The sequence below is a fragment of the Salvelinus namaycush genome, chromosome 27, assembly GCF_016432855.1.
Source record: "Salvelinus namaycush isolate Seneca chromosome 27, SaNama_1.0, whole genome shotgun sequence".
Taxonomy (NCBI): domain Eukaryota; kingdom Metazoa; phylum Chordata; class Actinopteri; order Salmoniformes; family Salmonidae; genus Salvelinus; species Salvelinus namaycush.
This window is the reverse complement of record NC_052333.1, coordinates 2,658,140-2,684,604: the sequence shown is the minus strand read 5'-3', so window position 1 is coordinate 2,684,604 and position 26,465 is coordinate 2,658,140. Positions and strand designations below refer to the sequence as shown.

Genomic DNA, 26,465 nt, shown 5'->3' with positions numbered 1-26,465 from the left:
GAGGGGGAAACAGATAAGGACGAGGAAGATAATTGTCATAAAGGAAAAGGGTAAAAATTAAATAAACACACCTCTCCCACTGGTCAGGTTTGACCTATCAAACCCCTACATGCCGAAGAAGGACATCCCTATGGGCAGACAGGAAGCACTAATAACCAAACCAAATCAAACCACCGTTACGGTCAGAAGAATCAGGGTATCAACAGTACTGGCGGTGTATCTGTTATTGTGTCTGTGCATGTTAAACCTGGACTGGACCAAACCTTGGCCCTGGTTGGGTGATCACTGATCTGGGAAGAGCTTTGTTTTATCATCAGGTCAAGTGGGTTGTGTTCAGCTCTCCTATTGGCTCTACAGCCAAGACGTGGCATTCCGTTAGAAGTGTCTGATCTGTTAGGGTAGGTAAAGCCAGCTCAAAGATTGGGAATATAGGTTGGATAGTTAAATCTGTAAGCCTTCCGTGGGAAAGGAGGGAGAGGACAACATTCTACCTTCCGTGGGAAAGGAGGGAGAGGACAACGCTCTACCTTCCGTGGGAAAGGAGGGAGAGGACAATGCTCTACCTTCCGTGGGAAAGGAGGGAGAGGACAACGCTCTACCTTCCGTGGGAAAGGAGGGAGAGGACAACATTCTACCTTCCGTGGGAAAGGAGGGAGAGGACAATGCTCTACCTTCCGTGGGAAAGGAGGGAGAGGACAATGCTCTACCTTCCGTGGGAAAGGAGGGAGAGGACAATGCTCTACCTTCCGTGGGAAAGGAGGGAGAGGACAATGCTCTACCTTCCGTGGGAAAGGAGGGAGAGGACAATGCTCTACCTTCCGTGGGAAAGGAGGGAGAGGACAATGCTCTACCTTCCGTGGGAAAGGAGGGAGAGGACAATGCTCTACCTTCCGTGGGAAAGGAGGGAGAGGACAATGCTCTACCTTCCGTGGGAAAGGAGGGAGAGGACAATGCTCTACCTTCCGTGGGAAAGGAGGGAGAGGACAATGCTCTACCTTCCGTGGGAAAGGAGGGAGAGGACAACGCTCTACCTTCCGTGGGAAAGGAGGGAGAGGACAACGCTCTACCTTCCGTGGGAAAGGAGGGAGAGGACAACGCTCTACCTTCCGTGGGAAAGGAGGGAGAGGACAACGCTCTACCTTCCGTGGGAAAGGAGGGAGAGGACAACGCTCTACCTTCCGTGGGAAAGGAGGGAGAGGACAATGCTCTACCTTCCGTGGGAAAGGAGGGAGAGGACAATGCTCTACCTTCCGTGGGGGTGGAGGATATAAGGTGGATAAGGTCATTGCTTCACGGGGGAGGGGGGGTCACCTCCACCCTTCATCTGTTGGGGCTAAAACTTGCCCTTTGGCTCAGGCTGGGTATAGAGGATGGGGCAATGGTTGGACATGGAGGGTGGAGGGGACTGATTATACCCCAAATTCCTCCATGGGGTGAAGATAAGGGGGTGGATGTTTTATCTGAAACTCCTCCATGGGTATGAGTGACGGTTGTTTAAGATGAACCAGATGAGAACCAGAGGACAGGGAGGGCGTTATAGCTGAAAGCCCTCCATGGGTGCCTCCTGCTGGGGGAAGAGGAACTGCTGATTGGCCTGGTCCACCGGAGGAGCCAGGCTCTGGTCCTCCTCCTCCACTCCAAAGTAGTGCTCTATCAGATCAAAGGCCTTCTGGTAGATCTCTTGGTTCTCATGACTCTGAAGAAACTCGATCTTATCCAGACCTGGAGATGGAGAGAGATGATCTATTCATACACATGGTAGATTATGCAAGTGTGTGTCCTGTATGTATGTCCTGTGTGTGTGTGTCCGTCCGTGTGTGTGTGTGTGTGTGTCCGTCCGTCCGTCCGTCCTGTATGTAAACTCAGCAAAAAAAATCAATAAATGTCCCTTTTTCAGGACCCTGTCTTTCAAAGATAATTCGTAAAAATCCAAATAACTTCACAGATCTTCATTGTAAAGGGTTTAAACACTGTCTCCCATGCTTGTTCAATGACAAATAAACAATTAATGAACATGCACCTGTGGAACGGTCGTTAAGACACTAACAGCTTACAGACGGTAGGCAATTAAGGTCACAGTTATGAAAACTTAGGACACTAAAGAGGCCTTTCTATTGACTCTGAAAAACACCTAAAGAAAGATGCCCAGGGTCCCTGCTCATCTGCGTGAACGTGCTTTAGGCATGCTGCAAAGAGACATGAGGACTGCAGATGTGGCCAGAGAAATAAATTGCAATGTCCGTACTGTGAGACGCCTAGGACAGCGCTACAGGGAGACAGGACAGACAGCTGATCGTCCTCGCAGTGACAGACCACGTAACAACACCTGCACAGGATCGGTACATCTGAACATCACACCTGCGGGACAGGTACAGGATGGCAACAACAACTGCCCGAGTTACACCAGGAACGCACAATCCCTCCATCAGTGCTCAGACTGTCCGCAATAGGCTGAGAGAGGCTGGACTGAGGGCTTGTAGGCCTGTTGTAAGGCAGGTCCTCACCAGACATCACCGGCAACAACGTTGCCTATGGGCACAAACCCACCGTCGCAGGACCAGACAGGACTGGCAAAAAGTGCTCTTCACTGACGAGTCGCGGTTTTGTCTCACCAGGGGTTATCGTCGAAGGAATGAGCGTTACACCGAAGCCTGTATACTGGAGCGGGATCGATTTGGAGGTGGATGGTCCGTCATGATCTGGGGCGGTGTGTCACAGCGTCATCGGACTGAGCTTGTTGTCATTGCAGGCAATCTCAATGCTGTGCATCTCAGGGAAGACATCCTCCCCCCTCATGTGGTACCCTTCCTGCAGGCTCATCCAGACATGACACATGACAATGCCACCAGCCATACTGCTCGTTCTGTGCGTGATTTCCTGCAAGACAGGAATGTCAGTGTTCTGCCATGGCCAGCGAAGAGCCCGGATCTCAATCCCATTGAGTACGTCTGGGACCTGTTGGATCGGAGGGTGAGGGCTAGGGCATTCCACCCCAGAAATGTCCGGGAACTTGCAGGTGCTTTGGTGGAAGAGTGGGGTAACATCTCACAGCAAGAACTGGCAAATCTGGTGCAGTCCATGAGGAGGAGATGCACTGTAGTACTTAATGCAGCTGGTGGCCACACCAGATACTAACTGTTACTTTTGATTTTGACCCCCCCCCCTTTGTTCAGGGACACATTATTCCATTTCTGTGCGTCACATGTCTGTGGAACTTGTTCAGTTTGTGTCTGTTGTTGAATCTTATGTAAACACAAATATTTACACATGTTAAGTTTGCTGAAAATAAATGCAGTTGACAGTGAGAGGACATTTCTTTTTTTGCTGAGTATGTGTGTGTCCTGTATGTGTGTGTGTGTGTGTGTGTGTCCTGTATGTATATGTATGTGTGTCCTGTATGTATATGTATGTGTGTCCTCGTGTGTGTGTGTGTCCTGTATGTGTGTGTGTGTGTCCTGTATGTATGTGTGTGTGTGTGTCCTCGTGTGTGTGTGTGCATATACTATATGAAGGTGTTTGTATATAATAACAGTGCATTGAGAAAGTATTCAGACCCCTTGACTTTTTCCACATTGTGTTACAGCCTTATTATAAAATAGATTAAATACAATAATTCACACAATACCCCATAATGACAAAGCAGAAACAGGTTTATATTAATGTTTGCAAATGTATATGAAAAAAAAGAGAAACACCTTATTTACATAAGTATTCAGACCTGTTGCTATGAGACTCAAAATTGAGCTCAGGTGCATCCTGTTTCCATGATAATCCTTGAGATGTTTCTACAATTTGATTGGAATCCACCTGTGATAAATTCAATTGATTGGACATGATTTAGAAAGGCACACACCTGTCTATATAAAGGTCCTACAGTTGACAGTGCATGTCAGAGAAAAAAACCAAGCCAGGAGGTCGAAGGAATTGTGCGTAGAGCTCCGAGACAGGATTGTGATGAGGCACAGATCTGGGGAAGGGTGCCAAAATATTTCTGCAGCATTCAAGGTCCCCAAGAACACAGTGGCATCTATCATTCTTATAAGGAAGAAGTCTGACACCACCAAGACTCTTCTTAGAGCTGGCCGCCCAGACAAACTGAGCAATCGGGGAGAATGGCCTTGGTCAGGGAGGTGACCAAGATCCCAATGGTTACTCTGACAGAGCTCCAGAGTTCCATTCCGGAGATGGGAGAACCTTCTAGAAGGACAACCATCTCTGCAGCACTCCACCAATCAGGCCTTTATGGTAGAGTGGCCAGACGGAAGCCCCTCCTCAGTAAAAGGCACATGACAGCCCACTTGGAGTTTGCCAAAAGGCACCTAAATGACTTTCAGACCATGAGAAACAAGATTCTCTGGTCTGATGAAACCAAGACTGAACTCTGGCCTGAATGCCAAGCGTCACATCTGGAGGAAACCTGGCACAATCCCTAAGGTGAAGAATGGTGGTGGCAGCATCATGCTGTGGGGATGTTTTTCAGCGGCAGGGACTGGGAGACTAGTCAGGATCGAGGGAAAGATGAACAGAGCAAAGAACAGAGAACCTTGATGAAAACCTGCACCAGAGTGCTCAGTACCTCAGACTGGGACAAAGGTTCACCTTCCAACAGGACAACGACCCTAAGCACACAGCCAAGACAACGTAGGAGTGGCTTCGGGACAAGTCTCCTAATGTCCTTGAGTGGCCCAGCCAGAGTCCGGACTTGAACCCGATCGAACATCTCTAGAGACCTGAAAATAGCAGTGCAGCGACGCTCCCCATCCAACCTGACAGAGCTTGAGAGGATCTGCAGAGAAGAATTGGAGAAACTCCCCAAATACAGGTGTGCCAAGCTTGTAGCGTAATATCCAAGAAGACTTGAGGCTGTAATCGTTGCCAAAGGTGCCTCAACAAAGTACTGAGTGATGGGTCTGAATACTTATATAAATGTGATATTTCAGTAAAAAAAAATATATATATATATATATTTGCTAAAATGTCTGAACTGTTTTTTTGCTTTGTCATTATGGGGTACTGTGTGTAGATTGAGGGGTAAAAAAAAATAACTAAATAAAAAATGTGGAAAAAGTCAAGGGGTCTGAATACTTTCCAAATGCACTGTACGTACTATAGGCCTTTAAGAGAGAGCAGCAAGGGTTGATGTTTGTATATACATACCATAGGCCTCCTCTATGAGAGAGCAGTAGGGGTTGATGCCGGTACCACTGGGTCCTGCATCCTGCTTGGCCTCTTGGTCTCCCAGTCTCAGAATGTTCTCCAGACCGTTCAGAGACACCTGGACTATCTTACTGTCCATCACTGTCAACAAGTCACACAGAGGCTTGATACAGCCCAGGTTCACCAGGTACCTAGAGAGAGAGAGAAAGGGATAGAAAGAAAATACAGATTTAAAACACAAAAAGAGAGAGGGAGAAGGAGAAAGAGAGATGCATTGAACCTCAAAGAAAAATAGGGAGGAGACAAAGTGTGTCGTCGAAGAAAGAGAGGAGGAAGCGAGAGAAAGAGAAACCTAAGTAATAAATATGGAATGTGTTTGGTACAATCCAGCCGCTTGCCAAATGCAGCGGCCTTGAGACAGGAGTGTTATTGTCTCGTGACATTCCAGGGAAAAAGAACTGCAAAGAAACTCAATAGGGGACAAATAGCTCCCAGCCAGGCCTCAGACACATGCAAGTTCAGCAAATGTAGCTCCTGTCTGATATCACCGGGACAACGGGAGAATTTAAGGATGCACACCGTGGAAAAACAGCTGAGCCTGGAATCTCAGACCACACGAGTAGGAGAGAAAAACTAACAACAATCCACCTCTTCTTAACCCCTCCCCCTTTCCTATTCCGACATCACTAGGGTTCTTGACCCCTCCCCCTTTCCTATTCTGACATCACTAGGGTTCTTGACCCCTCCCCCTTTCCTATTCTGACATCACTAGGGTTCTTGACCCCTCCCATGGTCAAATTTCTGATCTGAAAGGACTATAGGTGAAAGCAATAACAGTTCAATACCAAAACAATCCCAGCCACCTCTTTCCTAGTTCTACCCTTCTATCTACACTATAATTATACCAGATGTCCTGTTGAAAGGTGTGGGTCATATCTCATCTGTCCTGGTGTGTGTCATATCTCATCTGTCCTGGTGTGTGTCATATCTCATCTGTCCTGGTGTGTGTCATATCTCATCTGTCCTGGTGTGTGTCATATCTCATCTGTCCTGGTGTGTGTCATATCTCATCTGTCCTGGTGTGTGTCATATCTCATCTGTCCTGATGAGGTGTGGGTCATATCTCATCTGTTCTGGTGAGGTGGGTGTGGCTTTATACCTGATCTGTTCAGGCATTCCTCCAGAGGTGGCGTTAGTGATGGCCCAGGCTGCTTCCTTCCTGGTTCTAAACTCCGCCTTCTGCAGGATGTCGATCAGCACAGGGAAGATGTTGGCGTCAATCACCGTCTAGTAGAGCAGAGGGGCAACACGAGAGGAGGAGGAGGAGGGGCAACACGAGAGGAGGAGAGGGGCAACGCGAGAGGAGGAGAGGGGCAACACGAGAGGAGGAGGGGGGCAACACGAGAGGAGGAGGGGGGCAACACGAGAGGAGGAGGGGGGCAACACGAGAGGAGGAGGGGGGCAACGCGAGAGGAGGAGGAGGAGGGGCAACGCGAGAGGAGGAGGAGGAGGGGCAACGCGAGAGGAGGAGGAGGAGGGGCAACGCGAGAGGAGGAGGGGGGGCAACACGAGAGGAGGGGGGCAACACGAGAGGGGGCAACACGAGAGGAGGGGGGCAACACGAGAGGAGGAGAGGGGCAACACGAGAGGAGGAGAGGGGCAACACGAGAGGAGGAGAGGGGCAACACGAGAGGAGGAGAGGGGCAACACGAGAGGAGGAGGGGGGCAACACGAGAGGAGGAGGGGGGCAACACGAGAGGAGGAGGGGGGCAACACGAGAGGAGGAGAGGGGCAACACGAGAGGAGGAGAGGGGCAACACGAGAGGAGGAGAGGGGCAACACGAGAGGAGGAGGGGGGCAACACGAGAGGAGGAGGGGGGCAACACGAGAGGAGGAGAGGGGCAACACGAGAGGAGGAGAGGGGCAACGCGAGAGGAGGAGAGGGGCAACGCGAGAGGAGGAGAGGGGCAACGCGAGAGGAGGAGAGGGGCAACACGAGAGGAGGAGAGGGGCAACACGAGAGGAGGAGAGGGGCAACACGAGAGGAGGAGAGGGGCAACACGAGAGGAGGAGGGGGGCAACACGAGAGGAGGAGAGGGGCAACACGAGAGGAGGAGGGGGGCAACACGAGAGGAGGAGGGGGGCAACACGAGAGGAGGAGGGGGGCAACACGAGAGGAGGAGGGGGGCAACACGAGAGGAGGAGGGGGGCAACACGAGAGGAGGAGGGGGGCAACACGAGAGGAGGAGAGGGGCAACACGAGAGGAGGAGAGGGGCAACACGAGAGGAGGAGAGGGGCAACACGAGAGGAGGAGGGGGGCAACACGAGAGGAGGAGGGGGGCAACACGAGAGGAGGAGGGGGGCAACACGAGAGGAGGAGAGGGGCAACACGAGAGGAGGAGAGGGGCAACACGAGAGGAGGAGAGGGGCAACACGAGAGGAGGAGAGGGGCAACACGAGAGGAGGAGAGGGGCAACACGAGAGGAGGAGAGGGGCAACACGAGAGGAGGAGAGGGGCAACACGAGAGGAGGAGGGGGGCAACACGAGAGGAGGAGGGGGGCAACACGAGAGGAGGAGGGGGGCAACACGAGAGGAGGAGGGGGGCAACACGAGAGGAGGAGGGGGGCAACACGAGAGGAGGAGGGGGGCAACACGAGAGGAGGAGGGGGGCAACACGAGAGGAGGAGGGGGGCAACACGAGAGGAGGAGGGGGGCAACACGAGAGGAGGAGGGGGGCAACACGAGCGGAAGAAGACAAGGAGGAAGACGAGAGGAGGAACAGAGAAAAGTAGTAGATAGAAAGATAAGAGATGTCTTACTAAACTGGAGAGCAGCACAAACCATTTCCTTTATTCAAACTAAAGAAAATACCTAGTACCTAGGTCTTGAAGATCTCTTTGGATCTGTATAGTCTCTGAACTGTACCAGTCTGTGTTATGCATCTGTAACTGTATGTGAACACCTGCTCGTTGGACATCTGTACAACATGTTGTAGCTAGGTAACGCGTGTCAGATATCTCGCGCTCTACACCACGCTGCTACAGTAGGAATACAGACGGTACACAACCATTTGTCACAAATGTCTAATAGCGTTTTGTCATTCTCTTAGACAATACCGCTTGGTGGAGTTAGTTCTACGTGGGGAGAAGATAGGCACAGGACACTGAATGCCCGTGCCTGTATGTGTTGGGGCCATTTGAGCTATTAATCCCTATAAGCAGTGTTGGAAATAGTACTCAATTACATACTTGAGTAAAAATATACACTTCATGACCAACAGTATGTAACAGCTTGTCGAACATCTCATTCCAAAATCATAGGCATTAATATGGAGTTGGTCCCCCCTTTGCTGCTAAAACAGCCTCCACTCTTCTGGGAAGGCTTTCCACTAGATGTTGAAACATTGCTGCGGGGGACTTGCTTCCATTCAGCCACAAGAGCATTAGTGATGTCGGGCACTGATGTTGGGAGATTAGGTCTTGCTCGCAGTCAGCATCCAATTCAACCCAAAGGTGTTCGATGAGGTTAGCGCTCTGTGCAGGCCAGTCAAGTTCTTCCACACCGATCACAACAAACCATTTCTGTATGGACCTTGCTTTGTGCACGAGGGCAATGTCATGCTGAACCAGGAAAGGGCCTTCAAAAAACTGTTGCCAAAGTTGGAAGCACAGAGTTGTCTGGAATGTCATTGTATGCTGTAGCTTTAAGATTTCCCTTCACTTGAACTAAGGGGCCTAGTCCGAACCATGAAAAACAGCCCCAGAGCATTAATCTTCCACCAAACTTTACAGTTGGCACTATGCATTGGGGTAGGTAGCTTTCTCTCTTGGCATCCGCCAAATCCATATTTGTCCGTCGGACTACCAGATGGTGAAGCGTGATTCATCACACCAGAGAACGCGTTTCCACTACTCCAGAGTCCAATGGCGGTGAGCTTTACACCGCTCCAGCCGACGGTTGGCATTGCGCATGGTGATCTTAGGCTTGTGTGCGGCTGCTCGGCCATGGAAACCCACTTCATGAAGCTCCCGACTAACAGTTCCTGTGCTGATGTTGCTTCCAGAGGCAGTTTGGAACTCAGTAGTGAGTGTTGCAACCGAGGACAGAAAAAAAATTTCACGCTACACGCTTCAGCGGTCCTGTTCTGTGAGCTTGTGTGGACTACCACTTCGCGGCCAAGCCGTTGTTGCTCCTAGACAATTCCACTTCACAATAACAGCACTTACAGTTGACCGGGGCAGCTCTAGCAGGGCAGAAATGTTACGAAATTACTTGTTGGAAAGGTGGCATCCTATGACTGCGACACGTTAAAAGTCACTGGACTTTGTGCTCGATTTTATACACCTGTAAGCAACGGGTGTGGCTGAAATAGCCGAATCCACTAATATGAAGGCGTGTCCCTATACTTTTGTCAATGTCATGTACAACTATCATGAACATGTCTGTTTATTTGTATGGTACCGGTAGAGTCCGTATGTCTGTCTGTGTGTAAAGTCTGGACCTCATGAGCCCTGTTGCCAGCTGTGATGTTTATCTGTAGTGTCTGTCTGTGTGTAAAGTCTGGACCTCACCTGTATCTGAGCCCTGTTGCCAGCTGTGATGTTGGAGACGGTCCAGCAGGCTTCTTTCCGGATGGACTCTTTAGGACTACTCAGCAGGTGGAGCAGACAGGGCAGGGCTGAACAGTTTAACACCACCTGTGTCTGGATGTCGTCTCCAGTAACGATGTTCCCCACTGCTCTCAGAGCAGGAGACGCCACCTTGTAGTCTGTGTGCCTGACAGAGAGAACATTCAAAAGTTACTACGCTGAGGCCCCTGAAGTCTGCATACACACCAGCAGCTCAACGAGGCGCCTGCAGGAAAAAAAACTCACATGAGCAGCTCTACGAGGCGCCTGCAGAAACACACACACTTACATGAGCAGCTCTACGAGGCGCCTGCAGACGCCGGAGTCGATGACAGCCTGGATCTTCTCGTTGGGTCCATCAGAAAGGTAGGACAGTGCCCAGCAGGCGTCTGCTAACAGATCTGAATCACTGCTGAACAACAGTCTAGACAGGACCTGCAGACAGGGGGACACCTGGGGGACAGAGGACAGACAGGGGGACATTTAGTGTATTCTATCAGAAAGGTAGGACAGAGCCCAGCAGGCGTCTGCTAACAGATCTGAATCACTGCTGAACAACAGTCTAGACAAAACTTGTAGACAGGGGGACACCTGGGGGACAGAGGACAGACAGGGGGACATTTAGTGTATTCTATCAGAAAGGTAGGATAGAGCCCAGCAGGCATCTGCTAACAGATCTGAATCACTGCTAGACAGGACCTGCTAACAGGGAGACACCTGGGGGACACCAGGCAGGGGGACAGCCAGGCAGGGGGACACCTGGGGGATCTAGACACATAAAACCTGGGGGACAGGGGAACAGACAGTGGGACTACCCTTTTGTAGGCCCAATTTCTACATTTGGTTGTGCATCAGCAGTCACTCAATTAGCCCATGGCAGCAATTTTTGGGAGGAGGATTGCTAAGTTAGTCTCTACATGCTCTCTAGCAGCTAATCTAAACTTGTAGTAAGTATGGTCAAACTACCAACCGTGGTGGGGCCCATTGATGCTCAGTTATATTAATAACAGCAAACATTTGCCTCAACCCCATGGCAAAACGTGTAGAATTGCAGCTGACTTGCTTTAAACAGAAACATTTTCTCTGCGCCCCAGAATTGCAGGAAATTAACTTAATAAATGTTTTAAAAACATAGCTATGACGAGGGGGGCCGCTAAAATGTTATGCTCGCGGGGGACCCTAAGCACACAGAAAACATAGGAGTGGCTTCGGGACAAGTCTCTGAATGTCCTTGTGGCCCAGCCAGAGCCTGGACTTGAACCCGATCGAACATCTCTGGAGAGACCTGAAAATAGCTGTGCAGCAACGCTCCCCATCCAACCTGACAGAGCTTGAGAGGATCTGCAGAGAAGAATGGGAGAAACTCCCCAAATACAGGTGTGCCAACCTTTTAGCATCATACCCAAGAAGACTTGAGGCTGTAATCGCTGTCAAATGTGCTTCAACAAAGTACTGAGTAAAGGGTCTGAATACTTATGTAAATGTGATATCTGTTAATTTGTTATATACATTTGCAAATCTGTTTTTGCTTTGTCATTATGGGGTATTGTGTGTAGATTGATGAGGGAAATAAACAATTTAATACATTTCAGAATGAGGCTGTAACATAACAAAATGTGGAAAAAGTCAAGGGGTCTGAATACTTTGAATGCACTGTATATCTTTATTCTGAGTCCGTTAATGTTGTGTCAACAGGAAAATGCCACATGTCCTCTCCAACATGACATTTCTTCATTTGTTGATTAATATTTCTAAGTAATATCCTAAATAATAATTAAATGCCAGGATAATAAAAGTATAAATGGCATGTTTCAAATAGGTTTAATTAAAAAGCATAGCCATGTAAACAAGTGTACAAACAGAATTGTGACCTCCCCTCGTGCTCTAAAATCAGATATTCTCATTCTGATATGACATCACAGTCTGAACTCTGATATCCTCATTCTGATATGACATCACACCTCTGAACTCTGATATCCTCATTCTGATATGACATCACACCTCTGAACTCTGATATCCTCATTCTGATATGACATCACACCTCTGAACTCTGATATCCTCATTCTGATATGACATCACACCTCTGAACTCTGATATCCTCATTCTGATATGACATCACAGTCTGAACTCTGATATCCTCATTCTGATATGACATCACGCTGTGCACTCTGATATTCTCTTTGTAAAATGCATAGGGATGCATTCTGTGCTAAGTCAATGATTTCGATAAGAGAAACCGATACTGGAACACGTCCTCTCTCCTTTAGCACTACTGATAGGGCTGAATACTCTGCCCTCTCTGACCCTGTAACATCCCATTACTGTAAGGGAAAGGTGACAGGCAAAGGAACCATCTAAGTGTATTGGGACACAGCCAAGAGCAGGTCCTTCACCTTGAGTGAATCTGAAGTAGTTTTAAAATGGCTTCCTGTCCCTCTTCTATTAATGCCAATAGAGAAACAGAGTTGAAAGAGCACGATAACACTTTAGCCGATTGACAGATTGACAGGGTGAGAGAAACTCCTGCCTCGTCACGTACAGTCCCCTGGTCACATGCTCAGTCTCTGAGTCACTGAGGCTTTTCTGTGTTCTGGCTGGCCAGAGTCACTAGCAGATAAAACCCATCAGCTAGCTAGCTAGCTAACAAACGGGCATAACACAGCATTACAGACAAGCTCCATTGAACCCAGACTGAGTCAAATGGACACCTCATCGCCTACATTAGTGCACCACTTGTGCTCAGGGCCTATAGGCGTCCGGATGCCAAAAGACTGACTTTATCTAGCTAACGGTTATGGTTCAGAACTCAATGAGCCACTTGCTTTCAACTCCAAGCTGTTAACCTACTTATTTATTTGAGCTAGCTGTTACAGTTTAGATTCAAGGAGCTGTGAATGTAGCAGTATACACACTAAATAGAGGTTATATATTGCTTTTTTTTTGTGTTGTAAAAAAAATAAAAATAAAACAAGAGTGGTTGTGGTTATGGGAGCACACACAGAGGTATTCATATTACTAAGCAGACATATGGAATTGTTTTAAGATGGTGCTTACATATGGAATTGTTTTAAGATGGCCATACCATGGACCATTTAGCCATTTGATTTAGAATTTTAAGACCCCTTTAGACAAGTGCCGTGACACTTGTTAAGGGGGGGGGGGGGGGGGGTCGTAGTGCAAAACGGAACACATCATCGTGTTCGTGACAATCTCCCCTTTCCACATAAGTTTGTAGCGGTTCGGACAGTGTCTCAGATACCTGAGGCCATATTCATACAGCGTCTCGGAGATCTGGGGCCTTATCCATACAGCATCTCGGAGATCTGGGGCCTTATTCATACAGCGTCTCGGAGGACCAGTATTCAGAGTCGTACAGTAGGAATGCTGATCTAGGATCAGGTCCCCCCCTGTCCATGTAATCTTATTAATTACGATCTAAACGGCAACACTGATCTTAGAGCAGCACTCCTACCGCGAAGACGTTAAATGAATATAGGGTTGGGTGTTACCTTCTCAAATACCGGTGGGGGGCTCTTCCCCCTGCACAGGTTAGACAGAGCCCACACTGCATTCCTGGTCATGCTCAGTCTGGTGGATTTAGTCAGAAGCCTGGAGAGGAACCGGGGAGAGGAACCGGGGAGAGGAACCATGAGCTATCTTTATAACATCAGAGGACTCGAGACATAAACAGTAGTATGTGTTTGTGTGTCTGCTCACATTAATAATGGTGGCAGGATATTACAGTTGAGTACGTAGTCTCTGCACACTGGACTGTCCCCTGCTATGTTACCCAAAGCCCACACCGCCTGGGACAGAGGAGAACGGAGAGAGAGAGAGAAACTAGGTATAAATTATAGATGGTCTTGTAATACACTTTTTTCCATGACTGTTTAGATGTACACGGAGTCGGGCCTTTACCTGTTCCTGAACATCTTCAAAGTCCGAGTTGAGTAGTTCTATAAAGATGGGTACTGCTCCTGCCTCGATTACTATGTTAGTCTGCATGGACGTACCTGATGCTATGTTGGTCAGGGCCCAGGCTGCCTCAAACTACACACACACACACACACACACACACACACACACACACACACACACACACACACACACACACACACACTTTATTAATGACACATTGGTATTGATAATAAAACTTCATGATACATAAAACATACAATGACAGAAATGTTATTATAGATCACAATAATTGACAGATATCCACATTGAATTACTAGTCATTCAAGCCTGACCATCATCCATTTTTTCCAGTCTGGGTTAACTTTTAATATTTTACCAATAAAAACGGTTTCCTAATATTTCAAAGGTCTCACCTGTAATGTGCAGTTGACGCTCCTCTTCAGGAACTCTACAAACCTCTCTACAATGCCTGGGGTGTTGATGACCTCGTCAATAGGTGGATTGGGTTCTGGAACAGATCAGACAGAATATTTGAGTAATAGTGTAACAATTAGCACCATAGACTCAACCTTTACCACCCTAGAGGGAGGTAGCTGAATCATCTGAGTTAGTGCTGGGCTTGGAGCAAAAGCCTGTAGACCGAGGGCCCGGCGGCCTGAGGGTCCCCAGGAGGGCCCGGCGGCCTGAGGGTCCCCAGGAGGGCCCGGCGGCCTGAGGGTCCCCAGGAGGGCCAGCAGGACTAGGTGTGCACGGCCATACGCAGACAGGTTACAGAATAACTTGATGATATTCACTGAACAGCCTGGTACCTTTGGACAGTAGTTTCCTGAATGACTGTGTTGTAGTGAGTTGGAGCTCTGGGTCCTCGGAGAAGAGCATCTCCACCAAGTCTTTAGTTAGGACTCCTTCCTCCGTGGCTGTAGAGGTGACATACGAGTCGACCAGCGGACTCTCAAACATGACTCCTTCCTCGTTCAACATGTCAACGTTTCTCCTCTTGAACAGCTGCCAAATACAGGAGAGAAACAACACAGCAGTGTGTGCACTGTGGCCCTAGGCCCTTATGTTGCTATAGTTTCTGCTTCCTGAGCTAGGTGCCCTCCTCTCTCCTGTTCAGACACTAGCAGTGGGCTAAGTTTTATAGGCTAGGTGTTATACAGGTGGGTTATGTTGTGTACCTGTCTCCTGTTTAGACACTAGCAGTGGGCTAGGTGTTATAGGCTAGGTGTTATAGGCTAGGCGTTATAGGCTAGGTCCTATACAGGTGGGTTATGTTGTGTACCTGTCTCCTGTTTAGACACTAGCAGTGGGCTAGGTGTTATAGGCTAGGTGTTATAGGCTTGGTCCTATACAGGTGGGTTATGTTGTGTACCTGTCTCCTGTTTAGACACTAGCAGTGGGCTAGGTTTTATAGGCTAGGCGTTATAGGCTAGGTCCTATACAGGTGGGTTATGTTGTGTACCTGTCTCCTGTTTAGACACTAGCAGTGGGCTAGGTTTTATAGGCTAGGCGTTATAGGCTAGGTCCTATACAGGTGGGTTATGTTGTGTACCTGTCTCCTGTTTAGACACTAGCAGTGGGCTAGGCGTTATAGGCTAGGTCCTATACAGGTGGGTTAGGTTCTCTACCTGTTGCTCTCGTTTCTGCTTCCTCAGCTGGATACCCTCCTCCTCTCTCCTGCGCCTCATCTCCTCCACATTCAGGGCTTTGTTCTTGTAACTGTTCATCCTGTGGTTATCCTTCGCTGGACTGGCTGACGGCTCTGAAACACACAATCATCTTCATTACAAATCATCTCTACTAATCCAATCTTTTACAGTACTTATTACAAAGTTTGTCATAGAACGGTTAGGCATTCAACAAAATGAAGATAAGCAAGTCGGCAGAAAAAAAAAAGAAAAAAAAAATCACTGCCAAGAGAAGGAACACATTTTCCAAGGCACCAGACTCTTCCAGGGATGTCAATGTGTGTGTGTGTCTCAGACCCCAGGGAGTGATACCGCTTGGTGATGACACAGGGGTACATGAGCCCCAGTATAACAAGCTCCCGGGCCACATAGTTAAAAATACACTGGAGCATATGCTGTGCAGTGCACACAGTTATGCAAACTCAGTCTTACATGCAGCCTAAGTTACTGTCTCTGACTATCCACTCACTAACCTAATAAACACACAGCAAAAACACACACAAACGTGCGCACACACACGCAAACGCGCGCACGCACACACGTGCACGCACACACACACACAAATGCACGCACACACACACACAAATGCACGCACACACAGCACGCACGCACACACAAATCCATGCTTATCACAGACAAAGCTCTACTCTCCAGCAGTGAGCTGTCAGACAGAACAAACATATTTATTCAGGTGATTTAATTGCAGAGTTAGCAGGAAGCGTCTGAACTGCCAGCCGCCTGTCAGCCGGCCAAACTGCCCCCGACTCAGCATTTGTGCTATCATGGCACGCGAAGCAGCCAGACTGGGCACCAGACCCGCGTCACCAGAACCAGCCAGGTTGACCCAGCCAGGCTGACCCACGTCACCGGAACCAGCCAGACTGGGCACCAGACCCGCGTCACCAGAACCAGCCAGGTTGACCCAGCCAGGCTGACCCACGTCACCGGAACCAGCCAGACTGGGCACCAGACCCGCGTCACCAGAACCAGCCAGGTTGACCCAGCCAGGCTGACCCGCGTCACCAGAACCGGCCAGACTGGGCACCAGACCTGCGTCACCAGAACCAGCCAGGTTGACCCACGTCACCGGAACCAGCCAGACTGGGCACCAGACCCGAGTCACCAGAACCAGCCAGAATGGGCACCATGGAGTGTGCTTGTAACGTCACAGGCGAAGTGCATGGCCACGTACACATGGCCTTATTTCTATTACAGCATATTGGATGACTGTTATTCATATTCCATTCCCTCAGTTCAATGTAACATCAATAGGTTTAGGATACTACATGATACTATAATTTTCCCTATACCCATCGTGAGGTTGCTACAACCAAGCCTATAAATGAAAGTATACAACTTAAGTGCACACACTCTCTCCTTGCTCACACACGCCTTTTCATTTCTGCCCACATTCATGGGATTGAGGTCAGGGCTTTGTGATGCCGACTCCAATACCTTGACTTTGTTGTCCTTAAGCTATTTTGCCACAACTTTGTAAGTATGCTTGGGGGTCATTGTCCATTTGGAAGACCCATTTGCGACCAAGCTTTAACTTCCTGACTGATGTCTTGAGATATTGCTTCAATATATCCACATAATTTCCCCTCCTCATAATGCCATCTATTTTGTGAAGTGCACCAGTCCCTCCTGCAGCAAAGCACCCCCACAACATGCTGCCGCCACCCCCATGCTTCACGGTTGGGATGGTGTTCTTCGGCTTGCAAGCCTCCTCCTTTTTCCTCCAAAACATAACGATGGTCAATATGGCCAAACAGTTATATTTTTGTTTCATCAGACCAGAGGACATTTCTCCAAAAAGTACGATCTTTGTCCCCATGTGCAATTGCAAACCGTAGTCTTTCCAAAGTAATTTTCTGTTGTTCTGGGATTGATTTTCACCAAAGTATGTTAATCTCTAGGAGAAAGAATACGTCTCCTTCCTGAGCGGTATGACGGCTGCGTGGTTCCATGGGGTTTATACTTGCGTACTATTGTTTGTACAGATGAAAGTGGTACCTTCAGGCGTTTGGAAATTGCTCCCAAGGAGGAACCAGACTTGTGGAAGTCTACAATTTTTTTTCTGATGTCTTGGCTGATTTCTTTAGATTTTCCCATGATGTCAAGCAAAGAGGCACTGAGTTTGAAGGTAGGCCTTGAACAACATCCACAGGTACACCTCAGAATTGACTCAAATTATGTCAATTAGCCTATCAGAAGCTTCTAAAGCCATGACATCATGTTCTGGAATTTTCCAAGCTGTTTAAAGAAGGCACAGTCAACTTAGTGTATGTAAACTTCAGTAGTAGCCTAGAGCAAACTGTTTTTAAATCCTTTCAAACTAGTTAACAATTTCTCCTAGTTAGCTAAACCCCACGTGGTAGCAAAATATATCTTGAGCCTGCTAACTGAGTGTTAATTCACCTGCTTCTATACAGACACGGACGCTAGTGGGCGCATTTATCTTACAAAGGAGTTGTTTAATCTAAGTGCTTAACTATTTATCTGTACATGGAATTGTATTTGTTTTTTTTACTCATTTTTTTCTCATCTTTACAGGAAAATGCCACGGGCACCATCTGATGTGTGGAGACATTTCACTGCAGCTAATGTAGAAGGAAAAGCTTTGTACATTTGCAAATACTGTGCCAAATCATATGTGAAGAATGCAACAAAGATGCAGAATCATCTGGACAAGTGCATAAAGTTCCTTCAGCACTCACAACAAGCAACCTCTGACAAAAGTCCCTCTACTTCTATTCAAGGTGAAAATGATGAATCAGACACCTTATCGATAACAGCTCATGGTCCTTCTGGAATCAGAAGTTCTTTTGACTCAATGGAGGAACGAACGTAGTCAGAGAAATGCTGATGAATGTCTTGCTGGAGCTGTGTATGCAACTGGTTCACCTCTGATGCTCACAGACAATGTGTATTGGAAGAGATTTCTGAATGTTCTTCACCCAGCATACACCCCTCCAACCAGACATGCTTTATCTACTCATTTGCTGGATGCAGAGTTCAAGAGTTCAAGTGAAGGTCAAGCAAATTATAGAGAAAGCAGACTGTATTGCAATCATCTCTAATGGGTAGTCGAATGTTCATGGGCAAGGAATAATTAACTACATCTTCACCCCTCAACCAGTATTCTACAAGAGCACAGACACAAGGGACAACAGACACACCGGTCTCTACATTGCAGATGAGCTGAAGGCAGTCATCAATGACCTTGGACCACAGAAGGTATTTGCATTGGTGACAGACAATGCTGCGAACATAAAGGCTGCTTGGTCTAAAGTGGAGGAGTCCTACCCTCACATCACACCCATTGGCTGTGCTGCTCATGCATTGAATCTGCTCCTCAAGAACATCATGGCACTGAAAACAATGGATACACTCTACAAGAGAACCAAGGAAATGGTTAGGTATGGGAAGGGTCATCAAGTTATAGCAGCAATCTACCTCACCAAGCAAAGTGAGAAGAATAAGAGCACCACATTGAAGCTGCCCAGCAACACCCGTTGGGGTGGTGTTGTCATCATGTTTGACAGTCTCCTGGAGGGGAAGGAGTCTCTCCAAGAAATGGCCATATCACAGTCTGCCGATATAGACAGCCCCATCAAGAGGATCCTCCTGGATGATGTATTTTGGGAGAGAGTGGTAAGCAGCCTGAAACTCCTGAAACCTATAGCAGTAGCCATTGCACGGATTGAGGGAGACAATGCCATCCAGTCTGATGTTCAGACTCTGCTTGCAGATGTAAGAGAATAAATCCGTACTGCCCTGCCCACTTCACTGTTGCTCCAAGCAGAGGAAACTGCAGTTCTGAAATACATCAAAAAGCGTGAAGACTTCTGCCTGAAGCCCATACACGCTGCAGCGTACATGTTGGACCCCAAGTATGCTGGCAAGAGCATCCTGTCTGGTGCAGAGATCAACAAGGCCTATGGTGTCATCACTGCCGTGTCTCGCCACCTTGGCCTGGATGAGGACAAGGTTCTTGGCAGTCTGGCGAAGTACACTTCCAACCAAGGGCTTTGGGATGGAGATGCAATATGGCAGTCGTGCCAACATATCTCATCAGCCACCTGGTGGAAGGGACTTTGTGGATCTGAGGCTCTTTCCCCTGTTGTCTCCATCATCCTCCAAATCCCACCAACATCAGCCGCCTCAGAGCGCAACTGGTCCTTGTTTGGGAACACACACACCAAGGCACGCAACAGGCTGACCAATACAAGGGTTGAAAAATTGGTGGCCAGCCGGACAAATTTGAGGCTTTTTGAGCCTGACAATGAGCCATCCTCAACAAGGTTGGAAAGTGACAGTGAAGATGTGGCCTCAGAGTCTGATGTTCAAGAGGTGGACATTGAGGAGGTCCAGGGAGAAGACATGGAAGCCTGAGAGGAAGACACCCAAAACTTTAGTTTCTAGACTATAATTTTACAGATGTTGAAAACGTTTTTGGGAGATGCGATGGATCATTCAATAATCCCTTTTGTTGTTCAGTGAAATCATCCCATGTGAAGAGTCAACTCATGTAAATTTAAATTCGTAAACAATTTTAAAAATGTTTATTTCTATTGGAAGGATTTAATCATTTGTAATTATGTCTACTTATGATAAGGTAAAGGGTTTATGTTTCTGTCTCCATATGATATGGTAAATATATCCAATGTAAAAAAAATAACATCTACATTTAAATGGTATTAATATTAATTTGCATATATTTCCATTAATTCCTATATATATATTCCCTTTAATTCCCACAGGAAGTTTCCACCTCTGAATATTCCCCAAAATGTGCAAACCTACCCAAGGCTGAAAAATGGCAAAAGTGCTGAAAAATGGCAAAAGAACGTTGGCTAAGCTGAAACACTAGTGCGAGCCAATAGCAAATGAATGGAATGGAACGTTCGCAGAGCCTATTTTGACTGGAGTGAAGCTTAGAATTCCATTTCGCCTAAAATGTCACCAAAAAATGTATCCCTTTTTATTTTACCACTACAATGTGTTCTTGGGACGAAATTGAAAAATAACTTGTGTAGAAAGTAAACATCAGCACCTCGTGCTTATGTCTGCATAACGATGAAGTAGGGGAAAAAGTTTAATATTTCACAATTTCTGGTCTAGCGATCGATGACATCAGAGTACGCTGCCCAACCTTATGTAATTCGAAAGAGGAGATTCTCCTGATTAAAATGGTGTCCAACTTGTAAAAAAAAAAAATCGAAATATAAACATTACGAGATATTTGAAGAAATATACCAGCATGCCTCTCCATAGGAAAACAATGGGGGGAGCTCAGCATTCCAAGGGCAAAAGGTATTTCGGGGCTAGCGTTTGACAACGGAGTATGCTGCCCAGCCTTACATAATTAGGAAGAGGAGATTCTCATGTTTAAAATGGTGTACAATTTGAAAACAATCTAAAATATACACATTGTGAGATATTTGGCAAAATAAACAGACATACCTATATTCCCATATAGTAAACAATGGGACGACCTCAGAGTTCCATGAGCAATTTTTTGTTGTCGTTTACATTTTTACTACCAGCAACGTGGGCAGGTCTCATTGCCATCAATAGCAAAACAGGCATTGTGACGTAGAACAAATAAAATGAGAATAGAACGTTCGGAACACAATAGAACTAAGAGGAGCTGGCAGGGTGAAAAATGCCCTAAAATATGGCCTGTTTTCCATGATTACTTCAAAACTATCAACTGGGACGTATGGTAATATTATGAAACTGGGCTCCACAGCAGATGCAATTAACTAGTTATCAGAAGAAAAAAAGCATTGTTAAAAATGTCATGTGCACAGTCTACCCAGAGGAGGACGGCCTCTAGTTGTCCTCCAGCTACACCATGGTGCTACCCTAAAGAGTGCTTTTGAAGCTACAGTAGCCCTTCATTGCAAAACAGTGTTTTAATTAAATTTAAATATATTTACTATAGTTTCATCTAAAAAAAAGTGTAACTTTTTAATGTTTCACTATTTGTATGAAATTCACTGCGGAGTATGGTCCGCCCATGAGGAGCCTCCGCTGCTTAATGTGCATTCCCAGTAGGCGGTAATACAGTCGGAAATTCAACAGAGTATGATAGCTTTTGCTAACGATAAGTTAGTTCAGTTATGAACCTCAAGTTGTAGCAACGTTAAGGCTTAGATAACTAACTGGTTAGCGTTACCCTAGCTTAGTTAACTTGTCAACAAAACAATGTTTATGTGACCCGCCCTAGTTAACTCTCAGTAGGTGTCAATATGAAAGTAACAGGGATATGACTGGTTGCTCATTTCAGTAAGTAACTCGCCAACAAGTTAAATTGACCGGCGTTAACATGTTTTGCTAGTTATCTAACAACCTGCGTACTACTGGCTTCCATATTAACCTGGTAAGACAGCAAAAAGCTAACTACCTAACGTGAGCAGGCGATGCATGTAACGTTAGCTAACGTTAGTTGGCGTTCGCTTCTGAAATTGCCACCTTGTGTCATTTGTAGACCTTCTTGAAGGACACATCGTGTAAACAACCTAGATAATACTGTACCAGTAAAGGTTGCAATGTGTAGGTAATAACAATAACAATAGCTTGTTAGCTAGTGGGGGATTTGACAATCATGTATTCGAACGCGCAGTATTCTCTAGTCCCGTGTATGAACCATACGGTCTAGAAACACAACACTATAACTCACCCATTTGATCTTAAATGACAGATACTTCTTGTGTTTAGAGATAAATAAATTGTAATCCTCTTCCTCGGTTTGCTTTCCAGAATTTGCTCCTCACAAACAATATGTCGTCGGAGAAATACGGAAGGCGAGAGATGTCAAATTTAATACCACAGTTTCCCACGGACGCTAGTGGGCGCAAATACGGCGCTAATGAAATGATTGCGCAATACATTGTCACAAATTATATCAGTGGAATGTTCTTCTGATATAATTTGATAAAGATGTCCAAATGCACAAACATATTGCAATATCCACCTCCCTCTCTCTCTCTCTCTCTCTCTCTCTCTCTCTCTCTCTCTCTCTCTCTCTCTCTCTCTCTCTCTCTCTCTCTCTCTCAGTTCAATTCAAGGGGCTTTATTGACATGGGAAACCTATGTTTACATTGCCAAAGCAAGTGAAATAGATAATAAACAAAAGTGAAATAAACAATATAAAATCAACAGTAAACATTACACTCACAAAAGGTCCAAATGAATAGAGACATATTACAGCTATAAACAGTGTTGTAATGATGTGCAAATAGTCTCTCTCTCTCTCTCTCTCTCTCTCTCTCTCTCTCTCTCTCTCTCTCTCTCTCTCTCTCTCTCTCTCTCTCTCTCTCTCTCTCTCTCTCTCTCAAATTCAGTTCAAAGGAACTTCATCGGCATAGGAAACGAGTGTTTACATTGCCAAAGGAAATGAAATAAACAATAAACAAAAGAGAGAAGACACAAAACATCAACAAAAAACTCTCTCTCTTTGGCCTTGAAAGATCTCTCTCTCAATTTCAATTCAATTCAGTAGTAGTTGACCAGTCTCAACCTGACAGAGAAGTCACATGGTATGGTATGGCATGGTCTCTCTCGCTCTGTCTCTTTTTCCCAAACAAGTTGTGGTGAATTACTGCTCTCGTTTGTCCTATGATGTCCTGCTGGGGCCTCCACAGAGAGGCGCAGTACATAAAACCACCCGCAGGGGGCAGTGTAGCATAAGCAGTGAACTAACAGGATGGAAAAGCAACTGTTTCTTTGATCAAATCCAGGGCTACAGTTGACATGCTTGTCTTCACTGTGAGTAAGGTGAAAGCCCGTGTGACCGATCAGGCGAATGACAGCTGGATCCAATCAGATTGCTATATCATGTGATGTGGTTAGCTGGTTTTAAAATACCTACTGTATTCAGGCATCGTGAGAGCTGGATTGCGTCTGCAATGTAGTAAAACGGGACGTTTTGGATAAAGTAGACGCCTGCCTTTTGGCTGATCAATTTGTGGTTTCAAGGTGGGTGAAAACAGAGTTGGGGGCTGTGGAATCGGTGAGGGTAACCAGAAGTGGTCCTGTGATAATTGTTTGTGTTTCTGCTGGTCAGAGGCAGCAGGCGATGCGGGCAAGTGATGTAAATTGTTTTGCTCTCAAGAAAAAAAGCATTATTGAAAGGAGTGATTACTGGGGTAGTGGTAAATGTGAAAGCTGACCAACTGAAGGGGAAGATTCACGGTGTTTGTGATGCTCGTGGTTTGGTGCGACGCAGACAGGGTGGCATGAGTGGTGAAACAGAAGAGTTGTCTGTTCATTCGTCAGACAAAGTGATGTTAGGATAGATCCTATACGAGCTTTTGTGCCGTATAAATGTACGTTGTTACAGGTGTCAAGCATATGGGCACGTGGCAGCAGTGTGTAGGAGGGAGGATCCTAGGTGTGCAGAAGTGTGCAGAAGGGCATGAGACAAAGGAATGTGTAGCATTGGGGAAAGTAGTGGTATGTGTTAATTGTAGGGGTGCCCATGGTGCTGGGGATCAGAAATGCCCCGTGTGAGAGAGACAGGTTGAGGTTTCCAAGGTTAGAGTAGTGCAGAAGTTGTCATATGCTGAGGCAGTGAAGAAAGTAGAGGAAGATGGGTCAAGGGGGAGGGATCCAGAGAGGAGTGGTGTGAGTAGTAGATCTGTACCAGTACAGAGGGATAAATCAACAAGTGATATATGTTTCAGTAACATTGGATTTTTAGCATTTATAGCAATGGTTATCAACTGTACTGCAGGGAAGGAATGTAAGTTGCAGAAAATAGAGGTTGTGCTGGCAGCTAAACAGAGGTATTTGGGTATGCGAGATTTGATGTCAGAAGAGTTACAGGGTGTATTAAGTGTTGGTGTCCCATCCTTTCAGGCTGTTGGCCTGAAGTAGGACTAAGTAGATTGAAATTGTGGAGTATGGTGTTTATTATTATTATTTTTATATATATATATATATTTGTGAATGTAGTATTAGGTGGTAGGGTAGTTTAAAAAAGTAAAAATATTCCAGCAAAGTATGAGGTAGTTATACTTCAGTTTACTAGGTGGCGGTAACATTTATTGGATGCCAACCGCCGTTAAACCGTTAAATCGAAGAAGAAGATGCGCACTTGCTGCATAACCATGTGAACGTCACCAGCTCCCGGTCTCTAAACAGTCCACGGTGGTGAGTTGTCTGGGCCTACTGGTAAGCGATACAAATGCTGCGTTTCAAACTCAAAGTAGACAGCCTTCGGCCCTAAACCCTCAGCTCTTGAATTACGTTTTACATCGTCACATCCGAGTGTACCTTAAATGTCCTTTGCCCGAGTGAGGGAGAGTGATGATCGGAGAGGCAATGTCCTTGGGGGGAATCTTGAAGTTGAGCTTAAATACAACCAACCTAAAGCTATTAATGTAACGTAACCTAGTAAGCTAACATATCTAGCTAGCACTCCTGTCAGGTAGCTAGTTACAGTTACTCATAGTCGGCTAGCTAGTTTTATAGTTTGGTAATTTATTCCAATACATTTCAGAATTACAAAAAATATGTTTATGAATCTAGCAACGTTTTATAGGCTCCTCACTTCAAGACTAAGCCAATTTGCCAACCCTAAAATCAATGTATATACACTACCGTTCAAACGTCGTTTGGGGTCATTTCGAAAGCTCCTTGTTTTTGAAAGAAAAGCACATTTATTGTCCAGTCAAATAACATCAAATTGATCAGAAATACAGTGTAGACATTGTTAATGTTGTAAATGACTATTGTAGCTAGCTAAAAAAGTGCAAAAAACATTCACCTGATGTTTACAAGAACATTCTCAGAACACATTTCATCTGTTCTTTTAAAGGTTCCCAGAATGTTTCTTTAGGTTGTGGGAACCTTGTAGGGATATGACAAGAGGTTCCCAAAACACTAAAACATTCCAGTTGTACTGACATTCAGATAATGTTGGTATCAGGGTGCACAAAAGACTCCTTTGATGTTGCAAGAACGTTGACTGAACAGCCTGTCTGAATTCTTTAAAAAGGTTCCCAGAACATGTCATTAGGTTGTGGGAGTTGTCTGGGATGTTGCAACACTATTCTTGTGTTATTCACATAGGCACAATTTCCAATAAAGTCTGTTTTTATGACGTAAATAGCATATTTGTTTTAGGTTTTATATAATATTCCATTGATGTTCACACGCAAACAAAAATGTTTCCTTGTCATGGAGGTCCTCAGAACATGTCAGGAACATGTTATATTTAAGTTTTACCTAATATTACCACAACAATGTCAGATTGCAAATTTGTAGCTCCTTAATTTATTTCATAGGACATTTCAACAACAAGTAATCATACAAACACAAGCATATATATATATTTTTTTACACTTCATATGTTGACAATCTGCACATGTGGGGTTTAGAATCTACAACGTGTGGTTCCCAAACCAGGGCTTTTATTCGCTGGCCCACCAGGGAAGCTCTCTTATCTTGTAGCCATGGCGGTTTGGTCAATCAGGAAGTCCCCGCTTCCTTTTTATTCTTCTTAGACATAACTAATCCATATCTGATCTAGGATAACTATGACTGCTCATCTTGGATAACTATGACTGCTCATCTAGGATAACTATGACTGCTCATCTTGGATAACTATGACTGCTCATCTAGGATAACTATGACTGCTCATCTTGGATAACTATGACTGCTCATCTAGGATAACTATGACTACTCATCTAGGATAACTATGACTGCTCATCTAGGATAACTATGACTGCTCATCTAGGATAACTATGACTGCTCATCTAGGATAACTATGACTGCTCATCTAGGATAACTGACTGCTCATCTAGGATAACTATGACTGCTCATCTAGGATAACTATGACTGCTCATCTAGGATAACTATGACTGCTCATCTAGGATAACTATGACTGCTCATCTAGGATAAGTATTTCAAGCATCTCAAAGTAGGAATTATATGGGGTGATTTTAAAAAGATGTTCAGCATTTCTGCCTATTTTATACATTTGGACGAAATAAATACATCCTCTCTTTTAGTAGATTAGAACTGAGCCTCAATTATTTGGGATTGAACCTGCAATC

General features: G+C 45.9%; 1 protein-coding gene across 1 annotated transcript; it reads right to left on the bottom strand.

Moving 5' to 3' along the window:
- Window positions 1–1,137: 1,137 nt before the first annotated feature.
- On the bottom strand, window positions 1,138–22,205 carry LOC120022698 (importin subunit alpha-7-like). The gene is made up of 12 exons (XM_038966682.1): window positions 22,085–22,205; window positions 15,334–15,467; window positions 14,515–14,710; window positions 14,119–14,213; window positions 13,706–13,837; window positions 13,505–13,593; window positions 13,297–13,396; window positions 10,077–10,240; window positions 9,731–9,935; window positions 6,317–6,444; window positions 5,158–5,348; window positions 1,138–1,722 (listed from the first exon to the last, which is right to left on the bottom strand). Exons 1-12 carry the CDS (start codon window positions 22,086–22,088, stop codon window positions 1,535–1,537), a joined length of 1,626 nt encoding a protein of 541 aa, XP_038822610.1. The 5' UTR covers window positions 22,089–22,205; the 3' UTR covers window positions 1,138–1,534.
- Window positions 22,206–26,465: the final 4,260 nt, after the last annotated feature.

What these genes read in the sequence shown, in the direction of transcription:
- LOC120022698 (XM_038966682.1), bottom strand. An exon ending in GCGTCAACTGCACATTACAG is followed by an intron (nt 13,838 to 14,118) that starts GTGAGACCTTTG and finishes GTGTGTGTGTAG; the next exon opens with TTTGAGGCAGCCTGGGCCCT. An exon ending in CCCCACCGGTATTTGAGAAG is followed by an intron (nt 10,241 to 13,296) that starts GTAACACCCAAC and finishes TCTGTCCCCCAG; the next exon opens with GTGTCCCCCTGTCTGCAGGT.